Source organism: Capra hircus, chromosome 5 (genome assembly GCF_001704415.2).
Source record: "Capra hircus breed San Clemente chromosome 5, ASM170441v1, whole genome shotgun sequence".
NCBI classification, from domain to species: Eukaryota; Metazoa; Chordata; class Mammalia; order Artiodactyla; family Bovidae; genus Capra; species Capra hircus.
This window is the reverse complement of record NC_030812.1, coordinates 86,864,762-86,887,756: the sequence shown is the minus strand read 5'-3', so window position 1 is coordinate 86,887,756 and position 22,995 is coordinate 86,864,762. Positions and strand designations below refer to the sequence as shown.

At 40.9% G+C, this 22,995-nt stretch overlaps 1 protein-coding gene across 3 annotated transcripts in view; it reads right to left on the bottom strand.

Moving 5' to 3' along the window:
- ABCC9 (ATP binding cassette subfamily C member 9) overlaps positions 1-22,995 on the bottom strand; it is a 160,514-nt gene that overhangs the window by 96,356 nt on the left and 41,163 nt on the right. For all 3 annotated transcript variants that reach the window (XM_005680780.3, XM_005680781.3, XM_005680782.3), the window contains exons 15-16: positions 14,055-14,163; positions 7,961-8,068 (exon numbers count right to left, since the gene is read on the bottom strand). In XM_005680780.3, the coding sequence (XP_005680837.1) occupies positions 7,961-8,068; positions 14,055-14,163 (217 nt within the window). The remainder of the gene's footprint in view (positions 1-7,960; positions 8,069-14,054; positions 14,164-22,995) is intronic.

The window sequence follows — 22,995 nt, the reverse complement described above, 5'->3', positions numbered from 1 at the left end:
AAATCACTGCAGATGGTGACTGCAGCCATGAAATTAAAAGATGCTTACTCCTTGGAAGGAAAGTTATGACCAACCTAGATAGCATATTGGAAAGCAGAGACATTACTTTGCCAACAAAGGTCTGTCTAGTCAAGGCTGTGGTTTTTCCAGTGGTCATGTATGGGTGTGAGAGTTCGACTGTGAAGAAGGCTGAGCGCCGAAGAATTGATGCTTTTGAACTGTGGTGTTGGAGAAGACTCTTGAGAGTCCCTTGGACTGCAAGGAGATCCAACCAGTCTATTCTAAAGGAGATCAGTCCTGGGTGTTCTTTGGAAGGACTGATACTAAAGCTGAAACTCCAGTTCTTTGGCCACCTCATGTGAAGAGTTGACTCATTGGAAAAGTTTCTGATGCTGGGAGGAATTGGAGGCAGGAGGAAAAGAGGACAACAGAGGATGAGATGGCTGGATGGCATCACCGACTTGATGGACATGAGTTTGAGTGAACTCCGGGAGTTGGTGATGGACAGGGAGGCCTGGTGTGCTGCGATTTATGGTGTCGCAAAGAGTCGGACACGACTGAGTTACTGAACTGAACTGAGGCAGTCAATTGTTTTAATAAGCATCAAGAAAACTTGACAGTTTTATTAGTTACAAAAACGGGAAACAAAAGAAGTATAACAGAACCCAAGAACTGGAAAGGTTAATAGTGACAGATGAGAGGAGAGAGAGTGCCTGAAAAATTAGAGGAAACTACAGTAAGGCTACACTTTGCTCATAAATTAATATTTTGTCTCCAAGCCCCAAGGAATGAAATTTCTAAGCACATTTCTGTTTAGGAATTTTGCAGAATAAATTGGTAATGTCTAAATTATAACTAAAAAGTCCTTTAAAAGCTCTTAAAATGAATAACCTAAGAATGCAAAAGTTACCTGAAAAGATTAGGCCATGTTTTTCCATGATTGTTTTCTTTAGCTTGGAAAATGCATGGCATTTAATAATATATAATCTATATCTTAATAATAATGTTAGTAATATTAAATTAATTAATATCTACATCAATACACACGAAATTAGTTCTGGAAGGAGCATAGCCTGGAAGGACTGAATTAGTGATCACTTTATAAATATCTGCTGAGCACTCAGTCTATGTGAAGCTCTGCATTAGGACTGATGTGGGCGACAAAGAAGGTATAACGTATTCTCCCTGCTTTCCTGGAGCTTATAGTCAATTGGGTAGTTAAACCAAGACATGAGAATGTGCGCTAGGCAACGATAGAGAGGCATGCCGTGGGAGCACGCTGGGGCCAAAACTCAGGGGTCAGTGGATCATGATCATCCTGTCTAAGAACAGGTTCCTTGGGGATTCCTTCATGGCTCAGACAGTAAAGAATCTGCCTGCAATGCAGGAGACATAGGTTTGATCTCTGGGTCATTAAGATCCCCTGGAGAAAGGAATGGTTACCCACTCCAGCATTTTTGCCTGGAAGACATCCACGGACAAAGGAATCTGGCAGGCTACAGTCCATGGGGTTGCAAAGAGTTGGACATGACTGAGCAATTAACATGAATGAACAGACAAAAGTGTAATAGCAGTTCATAAGGAAAATCACTGACATCAGAGATTAAAAAAAAAAAAAGGAAACATTTTGGAAAAGAAGGTCACTTAGCTAGTTTTAGAAAACATGCTGAAATTCAACACAGGTGAAGAGCTCAATGAGAACAGGCTCATGATCAGAAAACCATAAAATATGTTGTGGGAAATAATGAATAGATCTGGCTGGGGCAGAGGTTTAAGATACAGCGTGCACGCATACTAGGTTGCTTCAGTCATGTCTGACTCTTTGCAAACCTAGGGACTGTAGCTCAGCAGGTGTGAGTGACTAAGTGACAAAGGATGCTTAAAGAAAATCTGGTCTCCAAAGCTGAGAATCCCTCTTTCTCGGGGAGAGTCAAAAGTGGCCTAAACATGGTGCAAATACAAACTAGCTGGTGAGAGGGCCAGCATGGAACTGAGAGACCCTCCATGACAGCTTTTATGACTTCAGTGGATTGGGAGGGAAGTTATCTTCAGAAAGAGGAGGCGGAAGGAGAGGGAAGGAGATGAGAGGAGACTGGTGACAGACGAAGAGCTACTGTAGCGGATGAAGAATCACTGAGGGAAGGCATGGGAAAGGATTGCCAAGGACCACAGAGGGTCAGCCGAGGGTGGAGGTAACGAGGCTGTGGCCATGCCAACTTGCACCACTGAGTCATTTCCTCCACAGAGCACAGCAGCCTGGGTATAGGAGCACAGAAGACCCAAAGTCGGATAGTTCCAGGAGGATGTGAAAGTGCTGGGAGAAAAGGCGGGGCTCAAATTACTGTAGGTTTCAAGGAGCTTAAAAGCCAACGCCAGTGAAGGGGAAGGTCTGGGAGAGCTGGAGGATAGGACTGTGCTGCCAGTGACTGCTGGTATAACAAAGGTTAAAAGATCCCACAGGGGCTGCACATCCAAGTGGTGGCCAAGTGAACACAGGTGAGGTTGTGGAAGAGGAGTGATGGTTGATTAAGGGATTTGGGGGCTGGGATGCTAAATGCAGGGAGCTTCCCAGGTGACTCGGGGGTAAAGCTCCTGCCTGCCAGTGCACGAGACGTAGGTTTGACCCCTGGGTCAGGAAGATCTTCTAGAGAAGGAAACGGCAACCCACTCTAGTATTCTTGTGTGGAAAATTCCATGGACAGAGGAGCCTGATGGGCTACTGTCCATGCGAGCGCAGAATCGGACACCACTGAGCGACTACAACAACAACAATTTGAGCAAACTCTGGGAGATGGTGAGGGGCAAGGGAGCCTGGCAGGCAGCCCACAGGGTGGCAAAGAGTTGGACATGACTAAGCACACACACACATACTATTAATAGATGGGTTGTGAATCTAGAAGTTTAAATCACACCCAGCTGTGGCATTTATTAAGGCAGAAAGCTGGACTCAGAAACAAGCACCCAAATCTTCAGTGAAGGTGGGGGAGTGATTAAGTCCTCTACTCATAGACATGAGAAAGGTAGAGCACACTATACCTTCACAGGAGTGTGAAAGAGGAAAGACGTGGTTGGAAAACAGCAGGGAAGAATCAGAAGAATACAGTGTCATCTCCTGCTTGGGTCCCCAGCAGAAGTATAAGGTAGAACAGCATCCACTCGAGGAGAAGGAGGAGGGTCAAAGGGAATTTGTCTGGCTGTGATTGGCTGTTCCATCCTCTCTTGCCTTTTACAAAATCATTCTCACTTCTCTACCAGCAGGGTTAAAATTCTGGTTTCCCCAGCTAGCTGTTTGACCCTGGAAAATCAGCTAATATATAAATTACCACAATGTTTCCTAAAAGGGTAGGTGCAAAGATGGTCATCACAGCATGGTCTGTGATGGAGGGGGATGGAGGCCAACCCAGCAGCCATCATTAGGAAACAAATTAATGGCAGGAATGTGCACAGCAGAATGCAGTGGTGGAGCTAGAAGGAGCAAACAATTTCAGGAAACTGAAAGTACAAATGCTCATGACAATACTACAAATTTTACAAAGATCTAAGTATAGTAAAGTGCATATATGGAGCACATTATGCTGGCACCATAGTGTTAGGAGGGATGAAGGGATACAGGCATGAGGAACAGGATAAAGGGAAAGAATGAATTAAAATGTAAAGGCAGGAACCCCCCGCTGGTCCAGTGTTAAGAATCCCCCTTCCAAGGCAGGGGACATGGGTTTGATCCCAAGTAGGGGAAGTAAGATCCCACATGCTCCAGGGCAACTAAGCCTGTGTGCTGCAAGAGAAGCCTGCTCATCATAACTAGAGAGAGTCCAGGCACCACAACAAAGAGCTCACATACAGCCAAAATTTAAAAGAAAAGAAAAAAATGTAAAGACAGAAACAAACACGACACAAAAAGTCACCAAGTCACCTACTCTTTGATTCCATTTATATGAAATATCAAGAATGGGTAACTCTGCAGAGACAGAAAGCAGATTGGAGGTTGGTAGGGGCACAAGAGAGGGGGATGTGGGGAATGACTGATTAATAGGTATGAGGTTTCCTCTTGAGGTGATAAATATTTTGTAACCAGATAGAGGGGATGGTTGCACAGCACTGTAAATCTAAATGCAACTGAATTGTTAACTTGAAAATGGTTAATTCAATGCTATGTGAATTTCACCTCAGTTGAAATAATTGTTTTCTTTTTGAAGTGTATTTGATTTACAATGTTGTGCTAGTTTCTGGTGTATCAGCAAAATCATTCAGTTATATATATTATATGCTTATTCTTTCTGATATTCCTTTCAATATTCTTATGGTTTTATTTACAGGATATTGAATATGAAATAATTGTTTAAAAATTTAAAGGTGGGACCTTACATACACCATTTCCATTTCCTCCCACTGAAAAGAAGCAAAAATGCGGAATAAAATGGTTTGTAAAAAAATCTCATTAAATCAAGGAGTAAGGAAATGTCTAGGGAAAGTATTAAGAGAAGTACAAAAAGAAATGTAAGCTCGGGAGGATCTAAGTTTCTTTCCCCTCCAAAGGGCCAAGAATAGCTAAGACATTTTAGAAGAAAAAAGGTGTAAGAACTTGCCCTAAAAAAATGTCAATATTTATTAGAAAGCTGTAATAATCACAGCAGTGGAATATTGAACAGACAAATAAATCAGAGAAAAATAAACAAGGAAATGTATGTGACAAGAAGGTACTAAAAGTCAGTTGGGACAGTGATTGATACATGGTATCATTGATATATGATACATTGATACAGGACAACCCAACATCACATAAAAAATGAAGTCTGACCTTACTGACTTACTACTGAGTATAGTAAAATTACTACCAGGAAGTTTACTACTGCTAAACTTATGGCTAAAATTATTTATCATTGATTTCCATGCTAAATCTCAACCTGACTTCTTACCAACACAAAACTCAATTCTAAATCAGTTAAAGTAACACAAGCAAAAGGTTGAGCTTCAAAGATTTTTTAAGAACCAATATAGAACATCTTTATAACTTTTGGTAGAGAAAGTTTTCTTAAAAGAGGCAAAAAGCAAAGCATTAGCCATAAAGGAAAAGCTCTATAAACTAGTCTACATTAAAATTAAGAATTTCTAATACCATAGAGTGGAAAGCCAAGTTGCAAAGTGGGAAAAGAATTTTGCAACGTATACAACTGCCAAAGAAGTATTAATAGTACTCAGAAATTTTTTTAAAAAGAGGAACAAATAACCTGGCAATTCACAAAAGGAGCTCCAAACACAAATGGCCAATATATACATCGAAAAGGTGCTCAACCTCATTAGAAATCAGAAAAATGCATATAAAAACCACAGCAAGATACAACAGCACTATCTCCCAATATAAAACATGCATTTTTGCAACATATTGGAAGCACTGGGGAAGATGGAGACCAGCTGGAATTCTCAGTCACTGTTAATGGAAGTGTAAACTGGCACAATCACTTTGGAGACAAGTTGGCCATTATGAAGCAAAGTTGAGGATGTACAGATCCTACGACTCAGCAATTCTTCACAATGGCTTCAAAATAAAAATTAACCAAAAGCCCATAAAAAGTAGAATGGATCAATAAATTCTGGGATATTCATACAATGAAACACTACACAATGATGAGAATAAATAAATTATAGCTTCACACAGTAAAATGGATGAATTATATCCACATAATGCTGAGCAGCAGAAGAAAAACACACACATATACATGCACATATTCAAACTTGAAAAAAGCTGAAGTACATCTTTAGGGAGGCATGCACTATGCTTGTGCTGTGATTAGTCGCTCAGTCTTGCCTGGCTCTTTTTGACCACATGGACTGTAGCCCGCCAGGCTCCTCTGTCCATGGGGATTCTCGAGGCACAAATACTTGAGTGGGTTGCCATGCCTTCCTCCAGGGGATCTTCCCAATCCAGGGATGGAACCCAGGTCTCCAGCAATGCAGGCGGATTCTTTACTGTCAGAGCCACCAGGGAAGCCCAAGAATACTGGAGGCATATGTAGCAAAAATGTTCAAGGAAATGATGACTATAAAAGTCAAAGTGGTAATCATATTTTGAGGAATAAAGAGAGTGAAGTTCAAGGTGTGTTGGAGGGTCTTTGGAGGAAGTTGGTGATGTTCTTTACCTGGTGATAGTTGCACAAATGTTTACTTTTTCATTTAACAGTACATATATGTTTTATTTACTTTTGTATTTTGCAACAAAAAAGATTCAAAAAGACAAATGAGTTAATTACCATTTAGCTATTTCCACCATGAATAAACAATGAATTCAAGGTTGAAATTATCGTGCCCATTCAAGGGACTCTAGGCCATTGATATGCAGGGGGTTTTTTTTTGTTTTTTTTTTGGAGGGGGGGAGTTGGTGCATTGAGGGTCAATTCTGCAGGAAAAAAATCATGATAGCCTCCTTTTTTCCTATTCAAAACAAAAATAAACTGAATAAGGCACATGGAAAAATATGTATGTTTCAGGTTCCCACAATATTGCATAGAAAATGTCAATTAAAAATGATTTTTTAGTTACTAATATAAGTTGTTTTCTGGGCATATTTGTGAATTGGCAGGATAGAGGATCCTTTCTATTCTCTCATTACTTACTTTTTCATAGTTTAGTTCAAATCCTATTGGTAAGTTATAATTGTCTAGGGAACAACTAGAGCTGTCTTCAAAAATGATGCCCAGGTTTTACATATATAAAGACTTCTAGGTGATTCTAACATACAGCCAAGGTTAAGAATCACTACAGCTCTTTGAAATTCACAGGTGATATATTTTGTCCTCAAAGTAATCATACTTGAGGTAGGTATGGCATCCCCACCTCAACGGGGCAAACCATGGCTTAGACAAGCACTTTGCCCAAAAGTCACATCAAATTAATGACAAAGTGGAAGCCAGCATTAGCTTATTCCATCCAATAACGCATTTACTCCAATTGTTAAGTGCCTATTGTGGGACAGGTATGGCATCAGGCAATGAGGAGAGAGAGAAGAATTCTATGTGGCTCTTGGCTTAACTGTACCCATCCCTGAGCATCTCTCACTCTGCCTGCGCTGGGCAATATAGAGCTATATAGTACAGGGAACTGAATTCAATATTCTGTAACAAACTATAATGGAAAAGAATGTGAAAAAGAATGTGAATATATGTGTGTGTTTGTATAAAACTGAATCATTTTGCTGTACAGCAAAAATCAATACAACTTTCTAAATCTACCATGGGTGTGCGTGCATGCTAAATGGCTTCAGTCGTGTCCGACTCTGTGTGGCCCTATGGACAGTAGCCTACCAGGTTTCTCTGTCCATGGGATTCTCCAGGCAAGAATACTGGAGTGGGTTGCCAAGCCCTCCTCCAGGGGATCTTCCCAACCCAGGGATCGAACCCACATCCTGCATTGGCAGGTGAATTCTTTACCACCAGATCCACCTGGGAAGCCTAAATTAACTATATCTCGATAAAATAAAATTTTTTTTAAAGTTTGAGATGAGTCAAAGGCCCTATTAGGAAGCTGGGTGGACACACACAGCCCTGGTCTAAGGCTTTCCTGGTTGAAGATAATTGGTATGTGATCTACCTCCTTAAAAACTGGACCTATAATATCAGCATTCTCTATAAATTTATTTAATTTATGAAGATGAACGTAGAGTAGATGAAGTAAGAGTATGAGAGGAAATACACTGGATACTAGGTGTATCCTGTGTTCCACAGATTCAGAAGAAAGATTCATCTTCTAGTTATTTAAACATACTCCTGGAGCAAAGCTGTGGTTGGGAGGCTAGGCAGCATTGGGAATCATAAACTCAGCAGAATATTTTCTGAAAATGTTATGAGGATGAGTGACCACCCTAGAGAGACTTTAAAGACACAACGTGGGACACTTGGCAGAACTTCACCATAAAATGGTAACCCCAACGTTTCTATTCATATAAAAATTCAGGAAATAAAATAACCTTTATTGCAACATCTTCCGTCTCCATGGGACGCAGACGTCGTGTTGATTGCTCGTAGTTGTCCAGGTGATATCTTCCAGGCTGCTTCCTGTTTATAGTTTTTGGCTGCTGCATTCCAAATGGAAAAGAACACAAGTTGAAGCGCTACGAAAAAAACTGAGGTTTTACTGAACATTAACTCACAAGGTTGCTGCAGCATTTAGAGTCTAAGAAAAAGAAGTAAAGTAAATGTCATGTTTTAATTATTTCTATGGCATCCCCCCCACTCCCCCCAAAAGCAAGCAATAATCAAAAAGTGTTATGCATTCATTTTAAACCTAATTCACAAACTTTATTAAGAAAAATGAAAAATGAAGATGTGATATTTGTAAATGATGGAAGTTAAAGTGCTGAGCACCAAACTAAGCTCTGGCTAGTCATTCTCTACTTTTCTGGATGAATAGACCCAGGCGATTAAAAAAAGTGTGTGTCACGGCAAAAGACAAGCAGGCTACTTTAGGTTAAACTAGAGTCTACTTGTTAGGCCATCAGGCTTGTAGATGTTCCAACAGTACATTTTTGGTCACCCTCTGAATTACGAGGATTTTGAGTCTGATACACTCACATAAATCAGGCAAGTCTACATGTCACCCGAAGATCCTTGGTGGAATGAGAAGCAGCATAAAGATCTAGGATTTCTTTGCTCAGACATGTATATTATTTTATGTGTGCTCAGCCACTCAGTCATGTCCAACTCTTTGCGACCCCATGGGCTGTTACCCACCGGACTCCTCTGTCCATGGGGTTTTCCAGGCAAGAATACTGGAGTGGGGTGCCATTTCCTCCTCCAGGGGACCTCCCCAATTCAGGGATTGCACCCACGTCACTTTCATCTCTTGCACTGGTTGTGCTATGCTTAGTTGCTCAGTCATGACTGACTCTTTGGGACCTCATGGACTGTAGTCCACCAGGCTCCTCTGTCCATGGGGATTCTCCAGGCAAGAATACTGGAGTGGGTTGCCATGCCCTCCTCCAGGCTATCTTTCCAACCCAGGGATTGAACCCAGGTCTCCCACATTCCAGATTATTTCCCATATGAGCCACCAGGGAAGCCCGAAAGACACAGATGGAGGAGCTGGGGGATGAACCCAGGGCCTTGTACATGTGAAGTATGAGCTCTACCCCTGAGCTACACCCCCTTGCACTGGCAGGCAGATTCTTTACCACTGCACCACCTGGGAAGCCCATATTATTTCATAAGGAGATCTACAAGCACTATAGAATGATCTGCTGCTGCTGCTGCTAAGTCGCTTCAGTCGTGTCCGACTCTGTGTGACCCCATAGACGGCAGCACGCCAGGCTCCCCCATCCCTGGGATTCTCCAGGCAAGAACACTGGAGTGGGGTGCCATTGCCTCCTCCAATGCGTGAAAGTGAAAAGTGAAAGTGAAGTCGCTGAGTTGCCTCTGACTCTTAGCGGACCCCATGGACTGCAGTCTGCCAGGCTCCTCCGTCCATGGGATTTTCCAGGCAAGAGTACTGGAGTGGGGTGCCATTGCCTTCTCCGATAGAATGATCTAGTCTTTCTCAAATATTATAGCATTATTGTTCTGAGCCAAAGTACTAAAGCACCCATAATATGGAGGATGTCAGCTAAGGCTAGACAATCTTCCTATACTTAAACTCAAATTAGGTCATGATTAGAAGCTTTCGTTATTCTCTCATTTTGAATTTAATTTCACACAGATAGAGGCAAATGGTTGAAGAGAAGGTAGGAAATTCAGCTCTGTTAACCTCTAAGTCATAAATTATATAAGCTCAAAATTTGTCCCAGAAATCTTATAAGCAACTATTTTAACATAAATAACTATCTGTAGTACTTATGGAGACTATCAAAGCTAAATAGTAACACACTTCAAAACTATCAACCTATAAAACAAAAGATTCTATAATTGAAAAACTATTCTTTTGGCTTTGGAACATTAAGTTTAGCTTCTTTGATAAATCTGTCAAGTTCTATTATGAGAATCACGCATGACCTCAAATAATCAGCAGTTTAATCCCAACAAGATAATGCTGTCCAGTTTACATCCATTAATGTATCAACTGCATTACCCTGGTAGCTCAGATGGTAAAGAATCTGACTGCAATGCAGGAGGCCTGGGTTCAATCTCTGGGTCAGGAAGATCCCCTGGAGAAGGGGATGGCTACTCACTCCAGTATTTTTGCCTGGAGAATCCTATGGACAGAGGAGCCTGGAGGGCTACAGTCCACAGGGTTGCAAAGAGTTGGACACGACTGAGTGGTTAACACTTTCACTTTAGGGTGTCACTGGTGGCTCAGACCATAATCAAACTAATTAAATAGCACATGTTAGGCTACCTGCCAATCAATATACAGACTAAAAAGCCACTGAGAAGAACTAGCAACGGTTCTGTCACACAGAAACTGTTGAATGCATTTTAAACTTAAAAAAGAAAGAGAGAAAAAAAGAGAATGTTCACGACATTTTTAGTTTTGTTTTTCTTCTCAGAGTCCTCGCAGATAACCTCACAGGGGATGGGGTAGAGAGTCACTAACTATCCTTTCAGCTGAGTATTTTCCCCACACTAGACCTGTCTACATCTGTACATAAATTCACTGTCTTCTAGAGTCTTAACTTCTATAGTAGTATCACCCCCAGAGGTCCAAAGGGATGACTTCATGTTCTTCACAAAGCTAAGGAGAGGGGTGGGAGGAAGAGACGTGTTGACAGAGATTTGAGTCCGAATCTCACAGATGTAATTTGAAGAGGCTCTGGCACTAGAAAGTCACTAATTCTCCATGGAGATTCGGCAGCCAAAACCACTTAGCTCTAAGCTTTTACAGAATACATAGCTTCTTAAGCACTCTCAAGAAGGAGTTTCCATTCGTGTTCTTTTCAAACACATAGTTTTTTTTCTCTCCATTTCTAAAAGTTTGTCATTTGTGGTTTGGCGCATCGGCAGTTGATGAATGGCCCCAAAAGACATCAGAAGTCCGGTCTGGTTTCAATAACCCCAAAGATATTGGAGGCATCTAACGGGGATCCTTTTTTCCATCCAACCTTCACTCAGTTCAACTTTTCATGCATCCCTCCTCTCATGCAAACGATTCTTCAGAATCCCCTCACTCTACACACTTGACTTCCTCTGTCCCTTCTCCTGAGGTCACCTCCCTGCACTCATCCCCATGTCTCTGAAAGATGATCTAATAATTTCTTTGGGAACCTATCACCCAAAAGGTGACAAGGTTGGTTCTCATCAACTGCATGAGTTTCCTATTGCCTCAAAGTGTAGACGCTCTGTGACGTGTTCCCATCTTGGGGTCCATGTCCACACAAGAGCACACAAGCATCTCAGACCTTGTCACTCCAGTATCTACAAGCATGAGTGGCAGTTCCTTCTCAGACCAAAAAAAATCACACCTGCTTAACAAAATAACTCAACAGAGAGTAAAAAAATAACTCCAGGAAAGCAGAAGAAATCGCCAAGTCTAAGACAGCCCAGTGCTTGTCTTGAGTATTTTTAGCAGTTTTAAACACACTGTGAAGAAAAATTTAATGCAGAATGACTTCCTGTGAAGGCTTTCCAAGCCTCAACTCCTTCCTGTCGGGAGACTGCATGTCCATTTTTGTTTGGTTACACAAATGGTAGATATATTCATATATTCTCTAATAGTAAATGAATAATTATTAACTTGTGACTAATTTTAGACAAACTCCTTTCTACATTACTCCTATGAAAGAGGCATATTAATTTTAAAGACTTCAGAATTTTTCAGACACAGATTTCAAGAAAGTAGTATAATCTAGTCCCATTATTTTAAGTATTATTTAATGACCAATGGCTCTTAAATTTACATCTCCAAGGGTGACTTCTCTTCTTGGATGTCAATAAATATCTCAAAATTATCATGTGCAAAATATACCTCTTGATTCCACCTCAGCAGCAACCTACTTGTTTCTCAGCTTCCCTGTTTCAGTTATTGACTCTGCCATCTACTCAGTAGTCAAGCCAATAACCTAGGATTCATCCTTGAGTCTTCTTTCTCCCTCCTCATCTCCATTCAGTCCATCAGCAAGCCTCCATCAGCTCCACCCAAAAAAATGTACGCTGAATTTGATAACTTCTCACAAGGTCCACTGCAACCAAAACACATTCTAACCATGCCCATTTCTTGCTGTGCCATTATAATGCCTCTTTACTGACCCATCTGTTCTACTCTCATCCCCAGTGACAACTCTCTGCTCAGTAGTTAGAGTGAGCCTTTAAACATATACACAAAATTATATGTGTCCCTACTTTAAACACTCCAATGGTTTCCTATTGCTTGTCAATAGAATCCAAACTCTCTCCCTGGTTTCAAGGGCCTGCAATCCTTGTTCTTTACCCATCTGCCAATGCAGGGGTTGTAAGAGACACAGGTTCGGTCCTTGGATTGGGAAGATTCCCTGGAGGAGGAAATGGCAACCCCCTCTGGTATTCTTGCCTGGAGAATCCGATGGATAGAGGAGACTGGCAGGTTACAATCCATACGGTTGCAGGGAGTCAGACACAACCAAAGCAACTTTTAGCACTTAATCCTTGCTCCTAGTTCATTTTATCTCTCTCTTCCTTACCAGGCATCAGCCATAGTGCCCTTCTGTTCTGTGAACATACCAAATTAATTCCCACGTCAGTGTCACGCCATCTGCTAGTTCTCCCCCAGAAATGATCTGGTCCCTTTCCTAGGCCTCTGCAGAAGAGGCACCAACTCTTCAATTAGGTCTCAGCTCCAATGCCAGCTCTTCAGAGGGACCTTCTGGAGAATGACTACCCTGCTCTGAGGACATCAGTCACTCTCTAACACCTTCTTTAATTTTCTTCCCACAGGAAAATGATTTCACCTTTTTACTTTTTATCATCTGACTCCTGCCTCAAAAAAGCAAACTCTGTGACAAGAAAGACCCTGCCTGCCTTGCTCAGAGCTACATCGACAGGTCTTGACAAAGTGCATAGGGCAGTTTCTAAGTCTGGAAACACAAGCTAATATATAGTACTTGTAATATTCCATGTAAAACATGAAAAATAATATCAACAGTGGTTCCAGGCTTTACAGGGATATGAGTAAATATTTGTGTAATGGATGAACAAACTGGTTCAGGAGTCACAGACTCAGGTTTTAATTCTGACTACTGTTGTTTAGTCACTAAGTTGTGTCCAACTCTTTTGCAACCCCATGGACTGGAGCACACCAGGCTCCTCTGACCATGGAATTTCCTAGGCAAGAATATAAGAGTGGGTTGCCATTTCCTTTTCCAGGGGATCAGTTGGACCCAGGGATCGAACCCACATCTCCTGCATTGCAGGCGGATCCTTTACCACTGAGGCACCAGGGAAGACCCAATTCTGGCCCTGTCACTCACCAATCTTATGACTCTAAAACAACATGCAAATAAAACTATTCATCCAGAAAATAATGCAGGTAATGTAAAGTAATATATTAAATAAATCAAAAGACATAATGCATCAAAAAGCAAGTTTTAAACTAAAACGTATAATACAGTTAAAGGTCTTATAAGAATATGATACATGAGTTTTATTTTATATTATTTTTATATAAAGCTTGGGGTAGACAACCTCTCTGTTTCCTTTTGAATTGAACATGAGCTGTCCTTCTTGGGATAATCTTTTGATGATTTATAAAGATAAGCCTTATACATTTCTTTATTGATTCTAAACCTATAAGGTTTGTTGTAGAAGCAGGTAGTAATTTTTCTTCACGTGTGTGTTCACTCAGTCATGTCTGACCCTTTGCGACCCCCCCGGACTGTAGCCCACCAGGCTCTTCTGTCCATGGGATTACCCAGGCAAGAATACTGGAGTGGGTTGCCATGCCCTCCTCCAGGGAATCTTCCCAATCCTGGGATTGCACCCACATCTCAAGCCTCCTGTACTGACAGGTGTGTTCTTTACCATAGCGCCACCTGGAAAGCCTCTTTTCTTCACATAGGTTACAAGTAAAGCTGACAATTTCTTCTAATTGCATCCATTTAAAATTATCCATCCTCAGGATGGCCCCTTCTTCACAGCTCCCGTAACAAGCGAAACACTTACGACTCCAGTGTGCTTCTTACAGGATTCAAATGGAAGAGAACTTTCGCCAGTTCGCCAGCTGTCCTCACCAATCTCATCACTCAGGAGAAATTCATTCAGCTTTTGAACACTACAAAAGGCAAACAAGCACAGGATAAGGGTTAAAAATAAAGCCACCACCAAAGAAGTTCTACCTAAGTAAACAAACTTTTCCCCCAACCATTTCCATGGTAATCAAGTCAGCTCTAAGAATCATTTTTCAAGACCAACTGGGAATTCAGCTAGGGAATGCCAGGGACTGATGGCCTCGTGGGACTTGAGCCTTTCAGTGCTTAAAATGGAAGAATCTTAGAAAAACCAGAACCTAAATTCAACCAAATCACTCTTGCACTTTTTTTTTTTTTTTTTGCAACTGTATTTCTTGTCAAAGACAACAGAATTGCAGAGGAACTTGAAACAAGGTGGTTAAAAATAATAATACTAACAAAGGAAGTATCATTATTCTAATTTTAAAAGTGAGGGTAAAAAAGGTACAGAGAAGTAAATAAAAGCATGTAGCATATAACACAGAGATCAAGGGTCCACACCTACTATATAGCCTTGCATAAGCACTACTTATATGTTGCCCATATTCCAACAACCTGCATAGAGAGGGCCCTCTCCTCAAAATGTCAGCCAAGATCAGTGGTGTCAACATCATCTGGGAGCTTCCTCAATACAGAGAATCTCAGCCCCCTACCCCTCAAGACCTCCTGAAGCAAAATTTGTATTTTAATCTGATCCAGAGATGCTTCATAAGCATGATACAGTTTAAGAAGCCCTGCTCTAGAAGAGGAGTTCACAAACATCCTTTACTGTGTTCTCCAAAGGCTGGACACAAGACCCCTTGCCACATCGACCCCACCCACTCTACATTTCTCAAACCAGCAACACAGCATCAGAGTAAAAAGAAAGAATCAAAGAAAACAATAACATAATTTGAAAACACCCCTCCATCAATAAAATGATACACTAAAGAAAAGTAGGTGAACTTGAAAGATGAGAAATGCTCCTGTTAACACATTAGGATGCTAATAGTAGATAAACCGGCTTGGTACAGGCAGCATCACCTATAGAGGAAAAACCACCATTGGTAGGAAACTAGAAAATATATACTTGAAACGAAAGATTTCTTTTCTATTTTTCATTTGAGCTGGTAGTCAAGTGCCCCCAGGTAGGTCTCAGTAGTTTGTTCTTGTGACAGACTAATAAAATAAGGAAAAGAATCTGTACATATAACTGAATTACTTTGCTGTACAGCAGTTATTAATAAAGGGTGATGCCCTGGTGGCTCAGATGATAAAGAATCTGCCTGCAATGCAGGAGACACAAGGAACAATACAAAATTTAAAAAGACAATATAATACAAAATTTAAAAAGACAGATAATAAAAAAGAGAAGAAAAGTACATTTAATTCAGTTTGTTGCCCATGAACTTTAAGCCCTATAGCCTTGTATTCCATAGAAACTGCTTACTTTCTTCTGAAACATGAAGGTAAATAAAACCCACTAGGGCAGTCTATCTGTTAACTTCTAAATTTCATTTACAGAAAACAAATCATTAAATTTTGTGGGTTTTTTTTTTTTTTAACTGAAGTAGGGGCTTCCCTGGTAGCTCAGCTGGTTAAGAATCTGCTTGCAATGCAGGAGACCTTGGTTCAATTCCTGGGTCGGGAAGATCCCCTGGAGAAGGGATAGGCTACCCACTCCAGTATTCTTGGGCTTCCCTGGTGGCTCAGACAGTAAAGAATCAACCTGCAATGTGGGAGACCTGGATTTGATTCCTGGGTCAGGAAGATCCCCTGGAGAAGGCAACGACAACCCACTCCCGTATTCTTGCCTGGGAAATCCCAGGACAGAGGAGCCTGGCAGGCTATAGTCCATGGGGTTGCAGAGTGGGACACAACTTAGCAACTAAGCAACAACAACAATAGTTGATTTACAACATCTTGTTAGTGTCAGGTGTATAGCACAGGAATCGAGATATATATATCTGCATCTATCTATCTGTCTATATATACACATATACTTCTTTTTAGATTCTTTTCCCTTGTAGTTTACTACAAAATATTATGTATAGTTCCCTGTGCTATACAGTAGGTCCTTATTGGTTATCTATTTTATATATATCAGTAGTGGTGTGCATATGTTAATTTCATACGAGAAATAATTTTTAATGGAAGTTTAGTTGATACAATATTATATAAGTTATAGGTGTACAGTAAAGTGGCTCACAGTTTTTAAAGGTTATACTCCATTTATAGTTACAAAACACTGGCTATATTACCTGTGTTATACATTATATCTTTTGTAGCTTGTCTTATACACAAGAGTTTAGACCTCTTAATGCCTTATGCCTTTGTAGCGCCTCCCTCCTTCCCTTTCCCCAATGGTAATTTCAATACTATAGAGAACCACTAGTTCTCTATATCTCGGTGAATTTCTTTTTTGTTATATTCATGAGTTTGTTGTATTGGGTTGTCCAAAACATTTGTTCAGGCTTTTCCAGAACATCTTGAGGAAAAACTTGAACTAATGTTTTGGCTAACCCAATATTTTTTAGATTTCACTAAAAAGAAATGTTTAAGGAAAGCTTTGGCTGAATAATATTTCATTGTATGTATACGCTGTATTTAGTTTATTCATCTGTTGATGGACATTTGGGTTGTTTCACTTTTTGGCTATTGTGATTAATGCTGCTATGAAGATGAGTGTACAGACATCTATTCAAGTCCCTGCTTTCAATTCTTTTGGGTATACACCCAAAACTGGAATTGCTAGATCATATGGTAATTCTATGTTTAATTTTTTGAGCATCTGCCATACTTTTTTTCCATGGTTCTGGAATTCCTGACTCTAATATATTTGAATTATGACAACATGGATAATAAACCTTGAAAACATTATGCTAAATAAGATAAGCCAGGCACACACACACACACACACACACACACACAACAAAAATTGCTTAATTCCACTTATATGAGATAGCCAGAATACACAGATTCATAGAGGCAGAAAGTCAGTGGTGGTCACCAGGGCCTGGGAAGAGAGGTACAAGGGGAGTTACTGTTTAGTGATTGTAGAGTTTCAGTTTGAGAAAATGAAAAAGTTCTGGAGATGGACTGTGGTAACGTTTACAGGACAGTACTGAAAGCCACTGAACTGTACACTTAAAGTGGTTTAAATGATAAACTGTATGTTGTATATATATTACTGATATTTAAAAAATAATTTCAGAACCAAAAGAAAAAAAAGAGAGTTTGGGGTTTTGCACTCTCTTTAAGTCTTTGACAGCAAAGCCTGATCATACAGACTTGAAAGATGGTGTAGAAATGCCTTATGAAATGGCGTTCCTTTCTTTACTTTTGCAGACATTGTCATTCTGTTCTAATGTCTTGAAGAGACTGGATTTTAAGGAGCACAGCTTTATCAATCAGAGGAATACCTTTTAAACAACCTCACACTATGTCTCTGTGTACAAAGTACATGGCCGGGTTCGTGTGTCTTTGGAACTCTAAGTCCAGGAGCCCCTGGCACACATTACTCAATGAATGCTTGTTGAATCAGTCAAAGAGGTATAAACCAATGATTCAGACATTCAAGTAAGCTCAGCTGACTCAATTTTCCATTTCTAGCACACATACAAATCTCACTGAAGCTTATATGAAATTAACGATCCCCATTCTGGCTGAAGGTCTTTGCAGGTGGCTCAGTGGTAGTCTGCCTCCAATGCAGGAGACAGGGGTTGGATCTCTGGATTGGGAAGATCCCCTGGAGAAGGAAATGACAATCCACTCCAGTATTCTTGCCTGGGAAATCCCATGGACAGAAGAACCTGGCAGGCTACAGTCCATGGGGTAGTGAAAGCGTCGGACACGACTTAGAGACTAAACAACAACAATTCTTGCTGAACATAAGGAAGCAATGCTCCAGTGACTGGAGCATGGGTGGAACTTTCTTTCCTTTTCATAAGGTCCCACTTTGGATCTCCAATTAGTGAACCTCAGAGGACCCAATACTAGCACTTTTCTGAACCTCCCCCTCCATTTCCCCTCCCTTGTCCCCATTATTCCAGGCTCTCTGGCTAAGGGTCCCCTGAACTGCTATTTTATTTGTTTTGTTACTGTCTATCTCTCCCACTAGACTGTGAGGTCTTTAAAACAAGATTTTCATCTTCAGAATCTAGCCCAGTGCCAAAAATATAACATAGCAATTCCTCAAGAAATGTCTGCTGAATGAATAAATAGGTAATACAAAAAGCATTTCCTGTTCATACGAGGGCCTTTTAGATCTCACAGAGGCAAAACAATTATGGAAAATGCATGAATCCTGACCAAGGGTGAAGTAACTGCCACCATGCTGCCAGGGTCCTATTTTTACAATGCAAATCTGTTCAAACATTCCTCGCCTTAAAATAACAAATGGCCACCCTGCATTTTTCAGCATCATTGGCATCCTCTGTCTGCTCACTCTCCAGCTTTATCCCCTATTGCTTGCCACATCAGGACCTTTCTCCCACTACATGCAATTTAGTCCTAGAAGGTACTGACTAGACTGTCTCCCTCCTTTCTCGATAAGCTTCAATGAGCCTTATATATGGCCCATGGCATTCTGTGTAGTGCTCTATCACAGCATTATGCACCATGGTATAACTAGCTTCCCTGCCCAGTTTCTCCAGCTAGACTGTGGACTCCTATGGACCTCACCCCATCTCTCATTGCTGCCATCCCCAGTGTTCAGCAAGATACCTAAACCACTTAATAATTGAATGTGGACCCACTGGAATACACTTCTCTGAAGCACGGAATGGAATTTAGTAAAATAGAGGCACATTAATAAAATGGAGATTTGTTCAATATTTAATATATTTAGGCAATGTGCTGGACATTTTCCATGTAATTCTCCCAACTTCCATAAGCAGGAGGCCTTATGATGCTCATCTGATAAGTGAGGAAGCTGACCCATAAAGGCACCAAATAACACGCCTGTAGTTGAACAGTGCTTGCGGTTGAATAGTTGCTGTGCAGGCATTGCAAGCAGGTACGTTTGATCCCAACCAATTTCCTATCCTGCCTCCATCCCCTTTATTGTTCAGTGTTTTACTAATTTCTAATTTGACTAGGTAATTCATAAAAGTATTTCATATTTTAAAAACTTTTTTAATGTGAATCATTTCTAAAGTCTTCACTGAATTTGCTACAATATTGCTTCTGTTGTTTATGCTCTGGTTTTTTGGCCACTTGGCATGTGGGATCTTAGCTCTCCAACCACAGATTTAATTTCCAACTGTTAGGAAAGTGGAAGGTGAAGTCTTAATCACTGGACCACCAGGGAAGTCCCAGTATTTAAATTTATGTTCAGTTCAGTCGCTCAGTCGTGTCCGACTCTTTGCAACCCCATGAATCGCAGCACGCCAGGCCTCCCTGTTCATCACCAACTCCCGGAGTTCACTCAAACTCACATCCATTGAGTCCGTGATGCCATCCAGCCATCTCATCCTCGGTCATCCCCTTCTCCTCCTGCCCTCAATCCCTCCCAGCATCAGAGTCTTTTCCAATGAGTCAACTCTTCGCATGAGGTGACCAAAGTACTGGAGCTTCAGCTTTAGCATCATTCCTTCCAAAGAAATCCCAGGGCTGATCTCCTTCAGAATGGACTGGGTGGATCTCCTCGCAGTCCAAGGGACTCTCAAGAGTCTTCTCCAACACCACAGTTCAAAAGCATCAATTCTTCGGCGCTCAGCCTTCTTCAAAGTCCAACTCTCACATCCATACATGACCACAGGAAAAACCATAGCCTTGACTAGATGGACCTTAGTCGGCAAAGTAATGTCTCTGCTTTTGAATATGCTATCTAGGTTGGTCATAACTTTTCTTCCAAGGAGTAAGCGTCTTTTAATTTCATGGCTACTGTCACCATCTGCAGTGATTTTGGAGCCCCAAAAAATAAAGTCTACTGTTTCCCCATCTATTTCCCATGACGTGATGGGACCAGATGCCATGATCTTCGTTTTCTGAATGTTGAGATTTAAGCCAACTTTTTATCCATGGTATTTTTTCACTTTTCAAATTTGAGTGGTTAGCTACAGTTTAAGTACCTTGGGGCTTCCCAGGTGGCACTCCTGGTAAAGAATCCACCTGCCAATGCAAGAAACTCAAGAGATGTGGGTTCAATCTCCTGGAGGAGAAAATGGCAACCCACTCCAGTATTCTTGTCTGAGAAATCCCATGGACAGAGGATGGTGGACTACAGTCTGTGAGGTCATGGAGTCAGACATGACTGAGCATACACACACACATGAGTATCTCAGACAAGTACTTTGTTTTGGGGCATTTGAAAGTTTTGTAAATGCAGACCAGGTCAACCTGTGAGCACGCTCTATGATAAATATCAGTAACAATTTATTTGATTGAAGATAATCAGAGTAGACTGGCCAAATATACTTTCCCCTGGGAGGTACACGAGAGAAAGGACACAAAAGTATCTTCCAACAAAGCAAGGCATTCGTTTTACACATTTTTTCCTTGGCAAATGACATCTTTGGACATAGATACTGCATTATACTTCAAATACCAGAAACCTAAACTCAAATTATTTATAAAGGATACAACATAGCAACTGACATTTTCCTCCAGAAAAGCAATTTACATTAACTATTTTCTTACAAAGAAACTAAAGGGGACAAGAAAAGCAAGCATCCAGAAAAAGACTACTCTTATTCAAGTATTTTAATATTTAAGAAATTAGTGACTTTCCTACTTTTTCCTCACTTCTTTCCTTCCGTTTTGCAAATGCAGACTGGAACATATCATCGTAAAAGGTCGAAAGAACTCAAATGGTGTGGAATGCTGGAGTTAAGAAGGAATAACCTGAATCTTTAATTGACTCTTTCTTCCATTTTATTATGTATGTATAAGGTCCCACCCACTGAGCACCGCAAACAATTGTATCTAACAAGCTAAACATTTTTAAAAGAAAGCATAGAATTGTCTTGAGGCAACATATTTCTCATGGCACGGAATTTCCCTATAGCAGAGAAGTTCACACGTCTCTCGCACGCATATGAAGCACACGTGGGGGTATATGTTGCACCCCATTCTAACCCCCCAAATTTCAGAATGCATCTGAATGTAGCAAATAACTTGGACTTCTACAGTCCTGAGAAGCAGTTTCAAAATCAGCTAACCAAAGTCTCCAATTATAAACAGGCTGCTTCAACTCGCTGAGGCCAACTGGCATTCAAGACTGGTCATGGGATCTCAGGCGCAGAGGAAAATGCCGAGCCCAGTCCACACTGGGAAAAATGCTCATTTAGTTTCCAAGAACCAGCACACAGTGGGAAAAAGCACTGGCCTCTTCTGTTGACTGGTCATTTCCCTAGGACCCACAAATCAACCACTGAAATTCACTTTAGAGAAGCAAGCTTTTATAAGCTGATTCCATTTGGCCTATGGCTTGGGAAATCTGGAGCTGAGCCCTGAAAACGGACTGGTCTTTATCAAACTGGCAAATGCCTGTTCCCTGGAACATACAGAAGAGAGAGTGCAATGCACAAATACACAGGGATCATGATCCACTCTCAGTTTCACTAGGATGCACTACAGCAGGATTATATACTGTGGACTTGGGGAAACACATATCCCTAGATTAATTAGTTTTTTTTTTTTTTTCATAGTGACATAGTTAAAGTCCTTTCACTGCTTGGCAACCTCCTGATTTCAGAGGAGTGATCTATTATTAGTTATCAACTGTTTTCTATCTCTACTTGTGGCACAAAGTCAAATTCGATTAAGAAGGCAGCAATGAGAGGGGCAACTATTAAATGGAGAAAATGAAAATAAGAACTAAAATAGCAGACTCTGGCCATTTATCAGTTTTATTGTTTGAAGTGGCTTCTCTTCCAGGGCACTGCCTAATTTGGAAGTGGTGCTACAGAAACCGGTCAGTGATCCGTATGAGTGTTTCAGAAGGCAGAACAATGAATAAACAAAATGAGGGCAGGTGAGTCCAGAGGGCCTGAGCTTTAAATGCTGAACAGCTCCAGAGTCTGTTACTAATGACCTATCTTACAGAATAGGATTGTAATGATCATGATATGAATTAGTGTAAGCAAGCACAATTTGATTTATAATAAGATAAGGTGTGGCAGTATAGCTGTATCCAAGCAGATGTCTAGTTCAGTTCAGTCACTCCGTCATGTCCAATTCCTTGCGACCCCATGGACTGCAGCACACCAGGTCTCGTTGTCCAATACCAACTCCTGGACTTTACTCAAACTCATGTCAATCAAGTCGGTGATGCCATCCAACCATCTCATCCTCTGTCATCCCTTTCTCCTTCCTTCAATCTTTCCCAGCATCCAGATCTTTTCCAATGAGTCAGTTCTTCACATGAGGTGGCCAAACAAAGTATGGGAGTTTCAGCTTTAGCATCAGTCCTTCCAGCGAATATTCAGGATTGATTTCCTTTACAGTGGACTGGTTGGATCTCCTTGCAGCCCAAGGGACTTCTCCAACACCACAGTTCAAAAGCATCAATTCTTCAGCGCTCAGCTTTCTTTATAGTGCAACTCTCACATCCATACATGACCACAGGAAAAAACGTAGCCTTCACTAGACAGACCGTTGTTGGCAAAGTAATGTCTCTGCTTTCTGCTGTCTAAGTTGGTCATAACTTTTCTTTCAAGGAGCAAGCATCTTTTAATTTCATGGCTGCAGTCACCATCTGCAGTGATTTTGGAGCCCAAAAAAATAAAGTCTGACACTGTTTCCACAGTTTTCTCGTATATTTCCATGAAGTGATGGGACTGGATGCCATGATCTTCGTTTTCTGAATGTTGAGTTTTAAGCCAACTTTTTCACTCTCCTCTTTCACTTTCATCAGGAGGCTCTTTAGTTTTTCTTCGTTTTCTGCCATAAGG